Source organism: Phyllostomus hastatus, unplaced genomic scaffold, assembly GCF_019186645.2.
Source record: "Phyllostomus hastatus isolate PE091 unplaced genomic scaffold, TTU_PhHast_1.1 phas_contig_113, whole genome shotgun sequence".
NCBI classification, from domain to species: domain Eukaryota; kingdom Metazoa; phylum Chordata; class Mammalia; order Chiroptera; family Phyllostomidae; genus Phyllostomus; species Phyllostomus hastatus.
This window is the reverse complement of record NW_025333530.1, coordinates 13,068,445-13,088,715: the sequence shown is the minus strand read 5'-3', so window position 1 is coordinate 13,088,715 and position 20,271 is coordinate 13,068,445. Positions and strand designations below refer to the sequence as shown.

The 20,271-nt window shown below is 35.9% G+C and overlaps 1 protein-coding gene across 4 annotated transcripts in view; it reads left to right on the top strand.

Moving 5' to 3' along the window:
- SIK3 (SIK family kinase 3) overlaps positions 1–20,271 on the top strand; it is a 261,321-nt gene that overhangs the window by 124,240 nt on the left and 116,810 nt on the right. For all 4 annotated transcript variants that reach the window (XM_045837983.1, XM_045837965.1, XM_045837973.1 and 1 more), the window contains exons 2-3: positions 6,925–7,041; positions 10,334–10,397. In XM_045837983.1, the coding sequence (XP_045693939.1) occupies positions 6,925–7,041; positions 10,334–10,397 (181 nt within the window). The remainder of the gene's footprint in view (positions 1–6,924; positions 7,042–10,333; positions 10,398–20,271) is intronic.

Here is a 20,271-nt window from a genome sequence, read left to right as displayed (position 1 = left end):
CTTTTGATATTAAGGCTTTGAAATCTAGTGCATATTTTACATTTATAGTCCATCAGTTTGGACGAGCCACATTCTACATGCTCAGTAGTTACATGTGACTGGTGTCTACTGTAGTGAACAGCACAGATCCAGACCATAAAATGATTTCAGACCTGAGCTGAGAATGATCTAGACTATATAAACTTTGTTATAGAGTTAAAAAATAAAAATTTAGCTGCAGAAGTTAATATAAAAACAGCCCCACTGAAAATAATTCACAATGGCAAAAGTTTAATATCTGCCTAAGTTTTAGTACGTTTCAACGAGAAGTAGATCTTTTCCTAAAAGAATATTTGAAAAAATAAACTTTTTTCTACACTGTCATAATGTTTTGTCTTCCCTTTTTAGAAGCATTTAGTCTGCTTTTACTGTATTGTGTGAAATTATTAGTCATGAATCTGTGTACTAGTTAGTATAACAGAGCACTTTTTTTTATTTTAGAGGAATTTTATCACTTGGTCTTTTGCATTGTCCTAAGCAGTATAGTCCATTTGTCATAGCATATCCCTGAAGAAAGAGCCATATTTATTTCTGATAGGTGAGAAGGAAGGGTGGTTTGTCTCTATCTTAATACTTGAACTTTTCATTGGTTTTTATATTGTCACCTTATCTTGTCTGTGAATATCGTGTCAGGATATGCCAGTGAATTATTGCTATTGTGAAGAAACCACTATTTTTTTCAACTCTATTGTCAGTGATCATTACTGAGCTTCCAAAAATGAGGTAAGAGTTAAAGGAACTGTGGTTTAGAAGTGAGAATTAAAAGGGGGAAATATTTTTTCTCATTCTAAAATGAATAATAGAGTACTGTGACTTTAAATTTGGCACAATCTGAATTTAATTTTTTTGTGTGTTGCATGCCAATGTAAAAAGAATTGGTTGGCTGAAAAATATATTGGGTAGGGAAAATTTTAAGGACTCCCACAATCTATCTGTATCTGTTTAACAATATTTGATACAATGCCATGTTTAATTAATATTGGTGTCAATTCACAAAATCATGCTCTTTGCAAGATGGAAGAATTCTCTGTAGAGTTAGGCACACTTAAGTAATATATGGTCTGTTGGTAATGTGTTGGAAATTTCCTTTTTTACTTGTTATTTTTTTATACGTAGTGCAAATGTGTGATTCAGAGATTTTTAGCACCAATCTAAAAATATTCTTTGAGGATATCTATTTATCCACCAATATACCTTTTTCTATAGACACACTTAATTTTTCAAACACCTGGTATGTATGTTAAGCTAAAATCTTTATAATATGGCCTTCAGTAATCTGTAGCAGTAAGACTTTATGATCCTCAAAATAATCATACCTTCTTGCCAGCTACCTGTACTCTGACATGGTAGTTTCTTTCTCATTGGTGTTTTTCTGATTTTTAGGTAACCTCTCCTTTCCAGTTTGCACCTAAAGTAGGAGCTTTAAAAAGTTGCATTTTCCATTAAGTATCAGGCATGGATGCCAAGTGGCATTATATGTTCTTCTCTCTGGTGTAAGCTACTTAGTATGGATGGAGGATGGAAGGGGGACCTGGCCTGCCATGAAGAAGCAGACCACTCTCACTGGCACAGCCCTCAGGATCAGGTCTGGCTGTGGGTTCCATCCTTTGGCTCAGTGTGACTTTCCTGAATGGAATGCATTTTTCCCTCAGCTCCATTTCTTCCATATTCTACCCATATCAGCTGAAGCAGCTGGTTAATACTGAATGCTGCCCATAAATTGTTAGCTATTTTGCTTCTTGGCCCCCCAACTAGCCCCTTGAGTAAGAAACTGATGTGTGTCAGATCCTGGATTATGTTGCTTAATGGTACAGATTCAGTCCTTACCTAGGAATGCCTAAAGTTTAAGGCTTGATTTCAGAAAAGCCAGTGAATAATAGCAGAATCTGTAATTAATATGTATTTCATGTTTACTTCATGCCAGGCTTTATACTAAGCAGACTGCATACCTTAGCTTAGTTAATCCCCAACAACCTTAAATATAGGTTCTGTTGTTGTCTATATTTTATACATTTTATAGATAAGAAAAATTAAATAATTTGCCCAAGATTATATGTTAAGAGACAATTCCAGAGTCCTTGCTTTTGACACCGTATTTGGCTGCTAAGTAAAGCTTCACCTCTCTGTGTCTTCTTGAATGTTGATTCTTACTAAAGAGTAGACAGGAATTTGATGTTTTAATTTTAAAAACCTCCCTGTGTCCATCTTCTAAGACAGATTATATACTCCATGCAATTTTCCCTGAAGAGATAAGAATATGTTTTGAATGTATTACCATATTCCCTTCATGTGAAGTCAGATATACTTGTTATAACCAAAACTACATCTATAGTACACCACTATCTTATTAAATTAAAAATATTTGTAAGTGCATAATGTGTGTTATAAGCTCTTAATATCCAACTTTGTTCTCATAATTCACAGGTGACAAACACAAGGTCCGCAGGCCAAATCTGGCCTTCCACCTTGTTTTATCTGGCCTGGCACCTTGTTTCTACCCAGTGGCAGTGCTGAGCTCCTTGCCCCTAGTTAAGGAGTAGTTACATTTTATACAGTCCTAAAATTACATTTGACCCTTTGAAAGCAACCTCAAGGCTGATGTGGCCCCCGCTGAAAATGAATTTGACACCCTTGTCATAGATGATTAGGTTTGGTTTTCTTTTTACCTTAAGAAAATCCTGTTGCCTCAGAATGCAAATGAAATTAAGAATGAGTCCAGTGTGAACGTGGAGGCCTCACTCTATGACTCTACCAATTGCAGTGTGACCCACTATTGTCTTAGGGGTGAAAAAGTGCAAAAATACTGTCAAATGCATTGAAGACTCACATTTCTGCACCTCCTCCCTTATCCCCTGTTACTTTTTCTATGTTATCCATTTGTAGGCATGGCAGAAAAAGGGATTTCAGGCCCAATCTGGACAGTTGATAATTAACAAATCCTAGTGTGCTTCCCAACCTTTTGTGCATAGCGGTGCACACAAAACATGACAATATTTTCTCTGAGGTAAACAAATGAAGATCCTTGAGACTGGAGGTGTCCACTGTCACCTACCGATTTCCTTAGATAATGCCTATAACTCATGTTCCATTACATCTGCCAGTTTCTAAACTTATTGTGTATATGAAAGTACTCTGTAAATTATAGTGTGCTCTTCATGTGTAAGATTTTATTAATAATTACTATTAAGACACAGGTATTCTGAAAAAGGACATTGTATACTGTGATTTTTTTTGTCTGTGTGTTTTGGGAGCTGTTTTTAGAGAACTAAGTTCAGGTGCCAGATTAATTGCTGGATTTAAGGTCCTGTATGTGATTTGGCACAGTAATGAGGACAAGTAAAAATACAAGTGGTCAGGGGTCATATGGTTCAAGACTTCTTTTTTAAAAAAGATATTTTATCAATTATGCTATTACAGTTGTCCCATTTTCCCCCATTTACTTGGCTCCACACTGCACCCCTCCCCACCCACATTACCCCACCTTAGTTCATGTCTGTGGGTCATACATATAAGTTCATTGGCTTCTGCATTTTCTATACTATTCTTAACCTCCCCCTGTCTATTTTGTACCTATCATTTATGCTACTTATTTCCCCGTAGCTTTTCCTCCATTCCCCCTGCCCTTCTCTGCTGATAACCCTCCATGTGATCTACATTTCTGTGATTCTGTACCTGTTCTATTTGTTTGCTTAGTTGATTTTTGTTTTTGTTTTTAGGTTCAGTTGTTGATAGTTGTGAGTTTGTTGTCATTTTACTGTTCAAAGTTTTTATATTACTCTTTTTCTTAGATAACTCCCTTTAACATTTCATATACTAAGGGCTTGGTGATGATGAACTTCTTGACCTTATCTGGGAAGCACTTGATTTGCTGTTCATAAATGATAGCTTTGTTGGATAGAGTAATCTTGGATGGAGGTCTTTGCCTTTCATGCCTTGGAATACTTCTTTCCAGCCCCTTCTTGCCTATAAGGTCTCTTTTGAGAAATCAGCTGATAGTCTTATGCAAACTCCTTTAGGTAACTGTCTCCTTTTCTTTTGCTACTTTTAAGATTCTCTCCTTATCTTTAATCTTGGGTAAAGTAATTATGATGTGCTTCGGTGTGTGCTTCCTTGGGTCCAACTTCTTTGGGACTCTCTGGGCTTCCTGGACTTCCTGGAAGTCTGTTTCCTTTGCCAGATTGGGGAAGTTTCCTTCATTATTTTTTCAAATAAGTTTTCAATTTCTTGTTCTTACTTTTATCCTTCTGACACCCCTATGATTTGGATGTTGGAACTTTTAAAATTGTCCCGGAGGTTCTTCAGCCTCTCTTCATTTTTTTGAATTCATTCTGTTCTGGTTAATGTTCTTGTTTCTTCATTCTGTTCTGGTTAATGTTTATTTCTTCCTTCTGGTCCACACCGTTGATTTGAGTCCTGGTTTCCTTTCTGTCACTGTTGGTTCCCTCTACATTTTCCTTTATTTTGCTTTGCATAACCTTCACTTTTTCCTTTATTTTGCGACCATAGTCAACCAATTTTGTGAGCATCGTGATTACCAATGTTTTGAATTGTGCATCTGATAGGTTGGCTGTCTCTTTTTTGCTTAGTTGTATTTTTTCTGGAGCTTTGATCTTTTTTTTCATTTGGGCTTTTTTTTGTTTGTTTCTGCACACCTGTTTCATAATAAGCAGAGGAGCCTTAGATATATTTAACAGGATGGGGCAACTCACCTCACTGTGTTGTTGTGCTGTATGTTGGGGAGGGATCCTAGAGGGATCAGTGCTGCTTATTTAGCTCTCAACTGGCTTTCAGTTACTTCCCCTGCTACCCACAAGCAAATTTGGCCCTTCTGGTGCTGGTTCCCAGGTGGGTGGTTTTGTGTATGTTTTAGTTCTCTGTGGGGCTCTCCAACAAACTCTCCTCTGAGTGTGGGAGTTTCTCCTGTGTCCGCAACCCCCGCAGGAATTTTCAGTCAGAGGTTTTGAGGCTTTATTTCCCTTCACTGGAAGCCTAGGTTGCACAGTCTTTCTTACTTCCTAGTTGTTCCTCCCAGTTTTTCTGCACACAAATGTCGGACTGCCCTTTCCACCAGCCGCTGCTAGTCCTTTCCACCTGGCTGCCCATCTCCGCCCCTCTTACTGGTCTGTATGAATGTTTTTTCTTTAACTCCTTGGTTGTCAGACTCCTGTACCGTTCAATTTTCTGGCAGTTCTGGTAGTTTTTTGTTTTTAAATTTGTTGTCCTGCTTTTGGTTATGCGAGGAGACACAGTGTGTCTACCTACGCCTCCATCTAGGCCCGAAGTTGGTTGGAGACATCTCATAAGAGATCAGACAGCTGGTGAAATTTGTTAGTGATTCTGCTATTTCTCCTCATAAAACTTTCTACCCTCCTTTCTGCCTTTCCCAATTCTTTCTCAAGTTACGCCTTCACTATGAAGTCTTTCCCTATGTCTACGTCTTTTCTCTCAGGTGAAGGTCACACCATTACACCTTGTACAAAGCTTTAGTGATTGATTGTATTTACAACACTCTACTGTTGTCTGTTTCACATATTTGTTTTCTTGCTAAATTGTGAATTCCTTGAAGTTAAGACTGTGTCTGATTAATCTTTGTAGCTCAAATGACACCCAGATCATTTTATTATATTCTATCATTAGGCATGGTTTAAATGCTCTTTAAATCAAGGTGAAATTTGTCTCCTCCTGCTCTCTCCCTTTAGTCCTTGTTCTAACATCTGAAGTACTCCAAACTAATTTACTTTTATGCTTGTCTCCAAACAGTTGTATCGTCTATCAAGTGTAGTTCTTTACAGTCTTTATTTCTCTGGGCTAAACATTTTTAGTGTTGATAGTTTACTTTCCTGGTTTTTCTTGTTTTCTTAAATAAGTTTTCTTTACCTATCCCAGTATTTAGAATCATAGAATTTTAAGTATTGAAAGGGACTAGCATTTGCCTAGTCCTGGTCCTTCATCCAACTAATATTTGTTGCTTACATACTGATTGAGTAATTGAAACTGACACACAGTTATTTTGAAGCACCACAATATTTTGAGAATTTCACTAAGAATGAAGAAGTTTAGATTTAGTAGATTTTTAAAAAGTTCACCTTCTATGTTTTAAAATTTTTGTGCTGCTTAGTATCTTAAAAATAAGCAAAATAAAAAGGATGTTTTATGCTAATGCAGTGTATATATAGTACAGAAAGATCTTCACATTTTTATAGCATTACCATTAAGAATTTGACTCTAAAGCTAAGCCACCTGGGCTTCAATCCTGGATCTACCAGGTATAAATGTAAATTACTTAATCTCTGTGTGTCTCAGTTTCCATATGTGTAAAACAAGATTAATAATAATATGGGATGTTATGAGGTTTAAATGAGTTAGTCCTTGAAAAGCACTAATTATGCCTAGCACACAGATGTTCAGGATGTGGTTACTGCTTACTGCTGCCACCACCACCACTATTATTGAGCTATACAAGCACCTGATGAGATGTGGAATGCACCTTTGGAATTTCTGGTTGAACCATGACTAAATCATCTGTACTTATGATGTAAGTTTATTGTCTTAAAAAGAGGCCCTGCATACCGTACTCTGCACCACAGCATGATTTCCCAGACTATAATGAAGTACTTTATCATGGGGTTTTACTGCAGAAACAATTTAAGAGATGGCAGAAGACTCATTAGCTTTTGAGTCTGTACCTCTGAGACTAACTTACTAAAAATCCATTTCCTGTCTTTTCAAAAAGAGTAAATTCATTTCTTCATTGAAATTCTGCAAAGAAAATACTGGCAGCTTTTGTTTTATGGAATATAATGTTTTAAAATAGATTTAATTTTCATTAGTAAACTGCTTTTAATAATGAATGCATCAGAATAAATTTTCTTCCTCTGTTATAAGGTTGCTATCAAGATCATAGACAAGACCCAGCTAGATGAAGAAAACTTGAAGAAGATTTTCCGAGAAGTTCAAATTATGAAGATGCTTTGCCACCCCCATATCATCAGGCTTTACCAGGTAGGAGTCTAGTGGCTTATTGCATAGCAGCATTAAAAAAAAAACCTTTAAAGGTTGATTGGGTGAACATCTGCAACTTTGTTTCTGTGTTCACATGTTCATCCTACTATTTTCCCCACCCTTTTATCCCCCTGTGCAGTACTCATGCCGTTCTTAGTGAAAATTACACAAAAAGGTTATTCAGAAGATGATGAGAACTTAAGTCAGAATCCTAAAACAGAATGGGAAACTCAAAAGGAACATAGAATTTTGAGAGATTAGAAGCTAGAGATGAATATACATTATTTTAATAACATTATCTAAACACTAATTTCTGTGATAATGTCATGAATTATGAAGGCAAAGGATAAAGTATGGCTTCCCTTATCAGCCAGAACCTACCTCCTTTCTATTCTAGTAGGGTCCAGACTTAGTTTTTAGTTTTTCAAGGTAGCATTTGCTTATTTTGATAACTAAGAGATTGAGTCTATATAATGGAAGAGAGTTCTAATTTAGTTTTCTTACCTTCCCAAGAAATACGCATATCAAAATATGTGAAATACTATCATCAAAAATGATTCCCTAGCCCTACTGCAGAAGCGGTAAATCTAATTGCTGCAATTTCAACTCAGATAGGGAGGGAGGATCTTGCCTTATCAGACTGGTGGAAGTGATATTTTGGAAAAAGTGGGGCTTTGCGGTGCTTCTCAAATTGTATTGTGTCGGCAGCCACAAACTCTGCCTATGCTTTCTACTAGAACAGCCATCCCCTAGTTCTGCAGGAAATGGCCACCCACTCTGTTCATTTGCTGCTGTTAGCCTGCAGTAAATTCTTATCAGCCCAGAAGAAATCATATCATCATATTACTATATGTGGTTAAGGCTACAGCTTTAGGGTTTTTCTCTGTCATCAGCTACTTACATAGTAAAATTGAACTAGATCAGCAGAGCAGACTTGTTAAAATTTATCAGATTAAATTATGTTGAACCCATACCTACACTGTACCCCAGAAGTAAACTTATGAAAGCTTTCTGGTATTGCTTGAAGACCTATATCTGCAAACTCAGAGGTGTCTGACCTCTGCTTGCTTCCTTTCCTCATAGACTGAGTAAACTTCTTCACCTCATTTTTTTAAATAAATCACCTTTAAATAATTGTAGGGCTTCTTAGGCTGATCTTTCTCAAAAAGTTAACTTATAAGTATTGACCTTATAATGGATTTCTCCAAGTTTACCTTTCTTATCCAAGATTTCACTGGCCTGTAAGAATTTCCCTACTTTCAGCCTTGGCTTTGAACAGTGCTCTCTTTTAAGCTTTAATTTTGCTCTCTGGCAGCTAGTATTGTTAATGGAAGAGTCTGAGCTGCCAGGGTGAATGTCAGATTGTCTTCTGAAGTATCAAGTTTTTGGGTCATTTGCCAAAGCTTCAGTTTCCTTAGGTTTATAGAGTGAGCCAAATATAGGTGAACTCTTGAAAAGTTTAACAATAAAAGAACAGATGCTGTCAGTAAAAAAAAAGCCTGGGGTTAAAAAGCATATATATATATATATATACAATGTGACATTTTTTCTTTTCTTTTTTTCTAAGGACCTGCATATATTTAGAGCCCTTCTCTTTTGTTATATATATCAACATATAGAGAGTGCTTACAAACAATACCTATAACAAGCAGTGAGCTACCACCAGTATATATACGGTTTTTAAAAATTAAAGAGAAAAAAGGACACAGTTATTAGATTAGAAAATTAAATTGATGCGCATTTATACAGTGGAGTATCATGAGACCATTGGAAAAAAAAGAAGTAAATCTTTTATAATATAATGCATAATACTGTTATATGGTACTAATATATAAGGATGTCAAAGGTAAAGTAACTGGGAAATCATTTAACAAAATAATTGTGAAGTATAGTGAAAGACTAGAATGCCTCAGTATGATAGCTGCTTGCCACGCATGGCTATTGAGTATCAAAATGTGGCTAGAACAAATGAGGAAATGAATTTCACTTTTGGTAAAGATTTTGTATATTTCTTTTTAGAGAGGTGAAAGGAAGGAGAGAGAGGGAGAGAAACATTGATGTGCGAGCAATAGAGTGATCTGTAGCCTCTTACACACCCCCACCTGGGGACCTGACCTGCAGCCCAGGCATGTGCTCTGACTGGGATTTGAACTGGCCACCTTTTGGTTCTCAGGCCAGCACTCAGTCCATTGAGCCATACCAGCCAGGGCAGAAATGAATTTGTAATTTTATTTAGATTAATTTGAATGTAAAAATTGAAGCAGTTTACAGTTTTAAAAACTTCTTGAAATTATTTTCAACATATTGGGGTAAATAAAATACATTAGAATTAATTTCACCTTTTTAAAAAGCTTTTTAATGTGATCACTAGAAAAGTTAAATCATATGTAAGGCTCATATTTCTATTGGACAGCATTCCTCTAGAACTATATAGAATAAGTTACTAACAGTGTTTCCTCTGGGGAATAAAATGGAGGGGGTTGAGAAGAGGAAAGTCTTTGGTCTCTGATTATACAACAGGTCTTTAAAATGTTTACAATGAGTGTATATACTCATATATTACTTTAAAAATAATGAAAAAGGTTAAAAGGAAGAAAGGACTGACAACACACTACAACTAATTTAAAAGGTACTAAATATTAGCAAAAATATATAATTATATTTATATATGTTTGTGTAATTATAATATATTAAATATATAAATATTGTAAAAATGATATATATGAGGAAAATAGAGACCAACACAAAATAAGCAATGAGTAGTTTACATTACTTGAAGTGTTGAACATTTACATTATTGTCCCCAGTTTTGATAAATGGGTAGTGCAAAGTTATTTCTACTTTTTAAAAAAGCATAGCCATATGTGATTTCTGTGCAGTTTTTGAATTTTGAATGATTCCCATTTTTTTCCCTAAGGCTTTTTTTGTTTTGTTAGGTTTGGTGGGGAACATTTTGAGTTTCAAATGACAAAATGATGTTAAATTTCAACTTTTGAGTTCTTGTCAGCTTCTTTGCTTTTCGGTTTTGTTTAACAGATTATTACAGAGGCCTCATGGAACAACAAAAGGACTGTCTCCCTCAAGTAGTAAATATTTCCTACTTTTAAGAACTTGGAGGAATACCTATTTTTCCCATTTCTTAATAACATTTATATCTGTCCATTCCCACCAATGTTTTAAGTTTCCTTTAAGTAGTAATGATTATTAATATTTCAAATGACAAAGGAAGAGTCATTAGTTTCTTTTCCTATAATGTCATTTGTGTCACTATAACTTTCTTGCCTTGCACCAGGTTATGGAGACAGAACGGATGATTTATCTGGTGACAGAATATGCTAGTGGAGGGGAAATATTTGGTAAGTACATTTACTGCATTCTTTAATCAGCTATTGCACACACTGTGGCAAACCTAAAACAGCTGTTCGATGTCTTTGTCACTTGAGCAGCTGTCACTTGATGCTGTCCTTGAGTGCTGTCATTTTCTATCAACAGAGTAATTCTAATTATTTTTCATTCACCTGTTTCTCTTCACCATCTCCATTTCCTTAACAAAGGTGTTTTCTTTATTTCAATCAGATGTTGACAGTTGAGATTAAAGAGCTCCAGGAACAAACATTTCTTCTGAACATGTAACTGAAGGTCTTTTCCTATTCCCAAATTCTAGCTGGGGTTACTAAGTGTGCCAGAACTCCCACAGTGTGTGTGTGGGGTGGGGCTCAGTTGTGCGAAAGAGCCACTTGGAGCAAGCATTCTCACCTAATTCATTCTTTAAACTTTGTTTAAACATAACACATAACTATATTTCTTACCATGCATGTATTCAACAGTTCCCTTGATGATCTTGTAAATTTGATGGGTCTGTCTTCAGTTGCTAATTTTTTCTGTAACACTTAGCACACACAGCATCAGAATTAAGCAGGAGAATATGTTACCAGAAAATATGACTTTTCAAGGTGGTAAAAACTCAAAAAAATATTTTTATAGCACTGAATAAATGGAGCCAATAGAGGTGAAGGCTGAACTTTGAAATCTATACTGACATCTTTTTTATTTTTAATTTTTTCCTTTTGTCAAGTAACTACAAGAAACATTCTTCTTATAATTTATATTTATCTAGTTTATTTTTTTCTGGTTTTGTTTTGGTTAAATATGGATGGTAAAATATTGGTTCTTACTAACTTGAAATATATTTAAATGCATGAAAATACTTTTAAAAGTGTAGTTTTCTTATAAATAATGGATTTGGAATATATAAATAATGGAATTTTTGGTGTTAAAATTTCCCCAGACACCTTATAGTTTTGTGTCAGAGAATCTTCAGGATAAGTGTGAGTGAGCCCTTTTTGGAGGAGGTATCATCATTTCTTACTAATATTTTAAATTGACTTTGTGTGTGTGTGTGTGTATTTGCACAATGTTAATCTTGGGAGAAAAGAGACTATATCATCTTAATGTTCATAATAATAATAAAAAAAGAACAAACACAGTACATATCCAATCTATTTTGATCTTTAGGAAAACAGATTTTTTTTATTGTTGTTCAGTTATAGTTGTCCCAGTCTTCCCCCGTTGCTCTCTCCTGCCTTGCCCACGCCCTGCTTCCATAGTCAGTCCCCACTCCGTGGTCCTTTATACATGTTCCTTGACTTTGCCCTTCCCCTTGTTATTCCCCTCCCCCAACCACCCTCCCCATCCTGACTCCTCTGGATACTGTCATTTTTTAAAAATTTTTTATAACTTTTTCTTACTGTTTTTGTCATTTTTAAAAAAGATTTTATTTGTTTATTTTTAGAGAGAGGGGCATGGAAGGAGAAAGAGGGAGAGAAACATCAATGTGTGGTTGCCTCTTTTGCACCCCTCACTGGGGGCCTGGCCTGCAACCCAGGCATGTACCCTGACTGGAAATTGAACTGGTGACCCTTTGGTTCGCAGGCCTGTGCTCAGTCCACTGAGCTACACCAGTCAGGGCTGTTATTTTGTTCTTTATTTCCATGTCTCTGGTTCAGTTTTGCTTGCTTCCTTGCTTGCTTGTTTTGTTGATTAGGTTCCACTTTAGGCAAGATCTTGACCACCTGGCTTATTCCACTTGGCATAATACTCTCCAGTTCCATGCATACTGTCACAAAGAGTAGGATTTCCTTCTTTCTTTCTGCTGCGTAGTATTCCATTGTGTAAATGTACCCCAGTTGATTCACTCTTTTAATGATAGGCACTTAGGCTGTTTCCAGCACTTGGCTATTGTTAAGTAACACTGCTATGAATATTGGGGTTTATAGATTCTTTTGAATTGGTGTTTCAGAATTCTTAGGATATAATCCCAGCAGTGGAATCACTTGATCAAAAGATAGTTCCATTTTTAGTATTTTGAGGAAATTCTATACTATTTTCCACAGTGGCTGCACCACTCTGTATTCCCACCAACAGTGCACTAGGGTTCCCTTTTCTCCATAACCTCCCCAGCACTTGTTGTTTGTTGATTTGGTTATGATGGCCATTTTGACTGGTGTGAAGTGGTATCTTATTGTGGTTTTAATTTGCATCTCTCTGATGGCTAGTGATGCTGAGCATCCTTTCATATGCATCTGGGCCCTCTGTATGTCCTCTTTGGAGAAGTGTCTCTTCAGGTCCTTTGCCCATTTTTCAATTGGGTTGTTTGTCTTCTTGGTGTGGAGTCCTGTGAGTTTTTTATATATTTTAGAGATCAAACCCTTGTCTGAATACCACTGACAAATCCGTTTTCCCATATGATTGGTTCCCTTTTCATTTTGCTGATGCTTTCTTTAGCTGTGGAGAAGGCTTTTAATTTGCTGTAAACCCATTTGTTTATTCTTTCCTTTATATCCCTTGCCCTAGGGGACATATTGGTGAAAATGTTGCTGTGTAAGATATCTGAAATTGTTCTGCCTACATTCTCCTCTAGGACTTTTATGGTGTCATGACTTATATTTAAGTCTTTTATCCATCTTGAGTTTATTTTGGTGTATGGTATAAGTTGGTGGTCTAGTTTCATTTGTTTTTTGCATGTACCTCTCCAGATATTGAAGAGGCTCTTTTTACTCCATTTTATGTTCCTGCCCTCTTGTCAAGTACTAACTGATCATATTGACATGGGTTTATTTCTGGGCTCTCTATTCTGTTCCATTGGTCTATGTGTCTGTTCTTATGCCAATAAAAGACTGTTTTGATTATAGGGGCCTTGTAATATAGTTTGATACAAGGTATTGTGATCCCTCCTACTTGGTTCTTCTTTCTCAGAATTGCTGAGGCTATTCGAGGTCATTTATGGTTCCATATAAATTTTTGAAATATCTGTTCTATATCTGTGAAATATGTCACTGGTATTTTAATAGAGATTGCATTGAATCTATAAATTGCTTTGGGTATGATGGACATTTTAATGATGTTAATTCTTCCAATCTGCGAACATGGTATGTACTTCCATTTATGTGTATCTTCCTTAATTTCTTTCTTTGGTTTTGTGAGTACAGGTCTTTTACCTCCTTGGTTAAGTTTATTCTAGATACTTTATTTTTCTTCTTGCTATAGTAATTGTGGTTGTTTTCTTAATTTCTGTTTCTGATATTTCATTGTTGGTGTACACAAATACCTTTGATTTCTGAATATTGACTTTGTATCCTGCTATTTTGCCAAATTCACTCATTAGGTCGAGTAATTTTTTGGTGGAGTCATGAGGATTTTCTACGTACACTGTCATATCATCTGTAAACAATGACAGTTTTACTTCCTCCTTTGCAATTTGGATGCCTTTTATTTCTTTTTCTTATCTGATCACTTTGGCTAGAACTTCTAATACTATGTTGAGTAGAAGTGGTGAAAGCAGACACTCTTGTCTTGTTCCTGATCTTAGTAGGAAATGTTTTAGTTTTTGCCTGTTGAGTAAGATGTTGGCTGTAAGTTTCTCATATATGGTCTTTATTATGTTGAGGTACGCACTCTCTACTCCCACTTTGCTGAGTGTTTTTATCATAAATGGGTGTTAGACTTTATCAAATGCTTTTTTTACATCTACTCATGTGATCATATGATTTTTGTCTTTTCATTTTCTTTATGTGATGTATTATGTTTATTGATTTGTGAATATTATACTATCCTTGCATCCCTGGGATGAATCCCACTTGGTCATGGTGTATGATCTTTTTAATGTATTGTTGGATGCGGTTTGCCAATATTTTGTTTAGGATTTTAGTATCTATGTTCATCAGCAATATTGGCCTGAAGTTTTCTTTCTTTGTTGTGTCTTTATCTGGCTTTGGGATTGGGATGATGTTCACCTCATAAAAACAGTTTGGGAGTCTTACCTCTTCTTTGGTTTTTTGGAATAGTTTGAGAAGAGTTGAGGTTAGCTCTTCCCTGAATGTTTAGTAAAGTTCTCCTGTTAAGCTATCTGGTCCAGGGCATTTGTGTGCTGAGAGTTTTTTTATTACTGCTTCAGTTTTACTAGATGTTATCAGTCTATTCAGGCTTTTGTTTCTTCTTGACTCAGTTTTGAAGAATTATGTTTCTAGAAATTTGTCCATTTCCTCCAGGTTTTCAAATTTTGTGGCATATAGTTGTTCGTAGTACTTTCTTACAATCCTTTGTGTTTCTTTGATATCAGTTGTAATTTGTCCTCTTTCATTTCTGATTTTATTTACTTGGGTCCTCTCTTTTTTTTCTTGATGAGTCTGGTTAAAGGTTTGTGTGTTTTGTTTATCTTTTCAAAGAACCAGCTCCTGGATTTATTGATTCCTTGAAATATTCTTATAGTCTCTATGTCATTTAATTCTACTCTGATCTTTATTATTTCCTTCCTTCTACTTGCTCTGGGCTTTGTTGTTGTTCCTCCATTTCTTGTAGATGTAGGTTTAGGTGGTTTATTTGAAATTTTTCTCTTTTTTAAGTAGGCCTCTGTTGTAATGATCTTTCCTTTCAGGACTGCCTTTGCTGTCTCCCATAAGTTTTGGGCTGTTGTGTGTTCATTTCCATTTATTTCCAGATACTTTTTGATTTCTACCTTGATTTCATTGTTTAATAACATGTTATTCAGTCTCCATGAATTTGACTATTTTTTGAGTTTTTTTCTGTAGGTTGGTTTTTAGTTTCAAGCCATGGTGATCTGAGAATATGCTTGATGTGATTTCAGTTCTCTTAAAATTTTTGAGGCTTGTTTTGTGTTCTGTCATGTGGTCTCTCTTTGAAAAGTTTCCATGTGCATTTGAAAAGAATGTATATTTTGCTTCTTTGGGGTCAAAGTTTTTATATATATATATCAGTTAAGCCCATTTAATCTAGAGTGTTTTTCAGTGCCACAATGTCCTTGTTGATTGTTTGCTTGGAAGATCTGTCCTTTGTTGACAGTGGGGTGTTATAGTCCCCTACTATAAGTGTGTTGCTGTTTATATCTTGAAGTCCTCCAAGATTTTCCTTACATACTTCTGTACTCCTGTGTTAGGTGCATATATGTTTATAATGTTTTTATTTTCTTGATAGAGTCTACCCTTTAATATTATGAAGTGTTCTTCTCCATCTCTTTTTATCACTTTTGTTTTGAAATCTGTTTTGTCTGATAGAGTATTGCTACCCCAGCTTTTTTTTCCTTGACCATTTTCTTAGAATATTTTTTTCTAACCCTTACCCTTCAGCCTGTTAAGGTCTTTTGTTCTGAAGTGAGTCTCTTGTAGACAGCATATATGTGGGTCATGAAGAAAATAGATTTTAAAAGTACAGAAAAGATAATAATCCTCTAGTCATAGATTCTTGTGAAAATGTAGCTCAAGGCATAAGGAAATAGAATAGTACTTCTCATAGTATTATTTTTAAAATACTTAAATGAATAAAATTATTACCTTAAGAAATTATTGTCACTGCATTAGGGATATAACTGTCTTATGAACTCTGATGTTTAAAAATGTCTGCATAAAAGATGAAAGGATGGGCTTAATCAAGGACATGAATTTTGAAGGCAGTTAGACCTACTTTTGAATCAGATCTTAGCTACCTTTTGCTGCTTTACTTATAGCAAATTACCAAATGATTCTGAGTAACATTTTTTGTAAAAGTAAGATCCATAGTGTCCATCTCACAGTTGTGAAGGTTAAATGAGGCAGCATATATAGAGCCCTAGCACCTTGCTTCCTTTAGCTTGTTTTTGAGAACAAATGGAAGATTGCCTTCTGGCTGATAACATAAGGAACTCTGCTTATGTGTTCCCTGGTAAAAATGTTTTTTAAAAAACCCAAACCCAGTCATTTAAAATCTCTGGAAATGCTCCTTAGGTGAACAGTAAATGAACATTTATTCAAGAACATTTATAAAAGTTTGGTAAACAGTGAGAGATTCTGAGTTGTTTAACCGCTTCCTTTTTCCCTCTTGCCAGCTTAGCAAAATAGTGATGCGACTCAAGACTCCTCTAGTTCAGATATAGTCTCCCCACTCCCACCTCTCCAACCTAAACTTCACAGTTGTTTTTTTCTCCCTGGAGGAATAGGGTGCCAGCATTTCTCATCCTTCTCTCAGCTGCCTATAGCTGCTTCTAAATCCTGGGGGAGTGCAATTGAGGAGTGGGGACTCCCTTGTTCCACCCAGCCCCCACCTATGGAGTTTAGATGTGGTAGGCAAAATACTGGGGTCTAGTTACAGCTCTCAAGTTGTAAGTTGGTAGTTGCACCATAAGAAAGGCAAGCTGAGACCTTCTCAGATTGCATACTCTCTCCCTTCACTGAACTCTTAGCTCCTAGAGTGAGAGCGTCACTCAGTTGCCCCCACATCTAGCTTCAGAGCCCTGGCTTAGAGGTTTACCTATAAAGTTAAGACTGTAAAATAGCTTCTAATTTCTTTCCATAGGAACTGAGTTTATTTGTTACAGAGAATGAAGTTGAAGCCTGAAGACCCTCATAAGAACATTGGAGGTTGTGGTAAAAAGGCATTTCAGAGGAGATTTAAGAGATAGGCTAAAATGTAGGCCAGCTAGTGTGCAGGAGAGAACCAGGGAATAAACACAAGAGCCTTACTGTTGTCAGAACACAAATCAAACACTCATCTCAGACATTGTTGCTTCAAAGGAACCAGACTTCATTTGAATTGTTTGTAGAATAGTTTATGCCCCAGGGCATAGTTGAAAACAATAAAGCAGCCAGCCAGCAACTATTGGAGATTACCAATAGGGTGTTGTCAAGGAAAGGAAGGACTAGGGAGGAGAGCAGGGCCCAAACCATGATGATCCAGTGATCTGAGGGTGACTGTGGATTTACCAAAACTGTTTCTCCCTGAGGAATAACATCATAAGATACATACTATGTATGGTGGAATAAACTACACTAAAACACTCCAGCTACTCAATTAACAAATAAGCAATCAATAGCTATAACATGCTCCAGAAGGTTAGAGGTGTCCTAGCACCCAGACATGCTACAATGTATTTTCTGAAATATCTAGTTTCCAACAACAAGGAAAAGTACCAATCATGAAAAGAAACAGGAAAGTGTGATCCGTACACTGGAAATAAACAGGGCACAGAAACTGCCTGTGAGAGAGACCAGATGCCAGATTTATCAAAAGAAGACTTTAAAGTAGCCATTATGACATGTTCACAGAAACAAAGGATCTCACAATTAAAGTAGTAAATGAAAATATGATGTCAACATTATATTAAATAGAGAAATCAATGAAGAGCTGGAAATTATTTTTAGACACACAGCTTCCAGCCAAGATGGAGGCATAAATAGAACACTTTGCTTCCTCACACAACCAAAAGAAGGGTAACAACCAATTTAAAACCAAAAACAACCAGAACTGCCAGAAAATTGAACTGTGTGGAAGTCTGACAAACAAGGAGTTAAGAAGAAACATTCAGCCACACTGGTAGATGGGACAGAGACAGGCAGTCGGGGCAGATAGAGTGCACGGCAAGAAGGTGGCTAGAGGACCTGGCAGTCTCACATTCGTATGCAGATAAACCATGAGGCACAAATGGGGAGCAAGACAGACGGCACAACCCAGGGTTCCAGCATGGGGAAAAGAAAGCTTCACACTTCCATTCAAAATGGAGGTGTAGGTAGATACACTTTGCCTAACAACACTATACATGCTTCTCAAACACAGACATTATTGATAATACCATATGGTAACTAAGCCTGAATACATTTTGAAAGCTAGCAATAATGCAAAGTGTGCTTTGCAACCACAATAGAATGAAATTAGAAATAAATAGCAGGAAAAAATTAGGGGAACTCAGATATATGAAAATGAAACAATATATTCTATTTATGTATGTATTTATTTATTTTTAAGATTTTATTTATTTTTAGAGAGAGGGCAAGAGACGGAGAGAAACATCGATGTGTGAGAGAAACATCGATTGGTTACCTCTCATATGCCCCCAACCAGGGACCTGGCCCACAAACCCAGGCATGTCCTGACCGGGAATCCAATTGGCAACCTTTTGATTTGCAGGCCAGAACTCAATTCACTGAGCCACACCAGCCAGGGCAAAACAATATATACTTAAATAAGCAAAGGGTCAAAGGAATCAAATGCAAACTCAGAAAATACTTTGAGATGAATGAAAATAAAGACACATCATACCAAAACCTATGCGATGCAGGTAAAGCAGTGCTTATAGGAACAGATGAAATAAAACTATATGTACAGATAACATGATTTTGTATAAGGAACATCTAATGAATGCACTCAAAAACTGTGAGAACTATAGAGGATGGGGCAAAAGTAGGTTTATAGTTGTTAGTATGTAAAACACTGTTTATTCTTATATTGCTATTAATTACTATATTATTTTCCAGTTGAACAACTGTAAACCTACTTTTGCCAGACCCTTTATAAGATTTAGCAAGGTTTCAGGATACAATAGCAATATATTCAAGTCATTTGTATTTCTATACCCTTACAATGAACAATCTGAAAATGGAAGAAATAAAACAATTCAGTTTACAATAGCATCAATAAGAATAAGATACTGAGGAATAGATTTAACAAAAACACTGCAAATCTTACACTCTTAAAACTACAAAAAAGTACAAAACAATGTTGAGAGAAATTTAAGAAGATCTAAACGATTGGAAAAACATCTCATAAACATAGGTTGTAAACATTAACCTTGTTAAAGATGGCAGTACTAATCAAACTGATGTATAGATTCAAAGCAGTTCCATCAGGATATAAGCTGACATTTTTTATAGAGATTAAATACCTGATTCTAAAATTCATATGGAATTGCAAGGAATCCAGAATAGCCAAACAATCTTGAAAAAGAACGAAGTATCTGAGTGACACAGCTACAAGTCAAAGGAAAACTGACAGGCACCAGAAGCTGTAAGAAGCATACCAAAGATTCTCCCCTAGATTCTTTAGATAAATTGGGGCCGTAGTTGTACCTTAATTTTGGACTTCTTGCTTCCAGAACTATAAGTGAATACATTACAGTTGTTTTAAGCTACCTACTTTGTGGCCATTTGTTTGGACACCCCTGTGAAACTTAAAACAGATGGGAATATTGACCCCATAAAATAGTATCTTTTTATGGGGTCGATATTCAGTTACCAGCTATAGGAATTGTCGGGCACTAACATGATTAGGTCATTATTGTCAACATTATGTGTAGTAAAGGCAAAGGCTTTAAAAAAAAATGTAACCTAAGAACTGCAGTCTTGGGATATTTGCTGGAATTAAGTAGACATAAGCAAGGTATTTCTGGAATATTGTGGTGTGTTTAAAAGATTGGAAGATGAGAGGGGGAGTGTAGTACATTTCATATTTCTTAAGTTGTCTAGAGTGGTTTAAATATAAGGCTTTATGTAAGTTAAATTGCCAGAAATGAGGCTGGTAAGATAGGAAAAGCTTAATAGTGAACAGTTTTGTGTGAGTTCTCTGACTTGAGCAAATTCCCTGTTACATCCTTTCATTGCACTATATCCTTTCTTAGTAGTACTTATATCACTTGTAATTTTACATTTATTTTTATAATTATTTAATGGTTTCTCTGTCCCTCCAGACAATAAACTCAGCAAGTTTAGGGCCTGTGTTTGTTTTTGCTCACCATCGTGTCCCTATGTCTCTTCTTGCTCTTCAGTTTATACCATTGGACTCAAATACTTTCTGAGTTAAATGATTAGTAACTGTTTGCTTAATGAATGAGTGCATAAATGAATGAACCAACTGTGTAAAAGAATTTCACTTTTGTTTTTTAAAGATTTTGTTTATTTTTAGGAAAAGGGA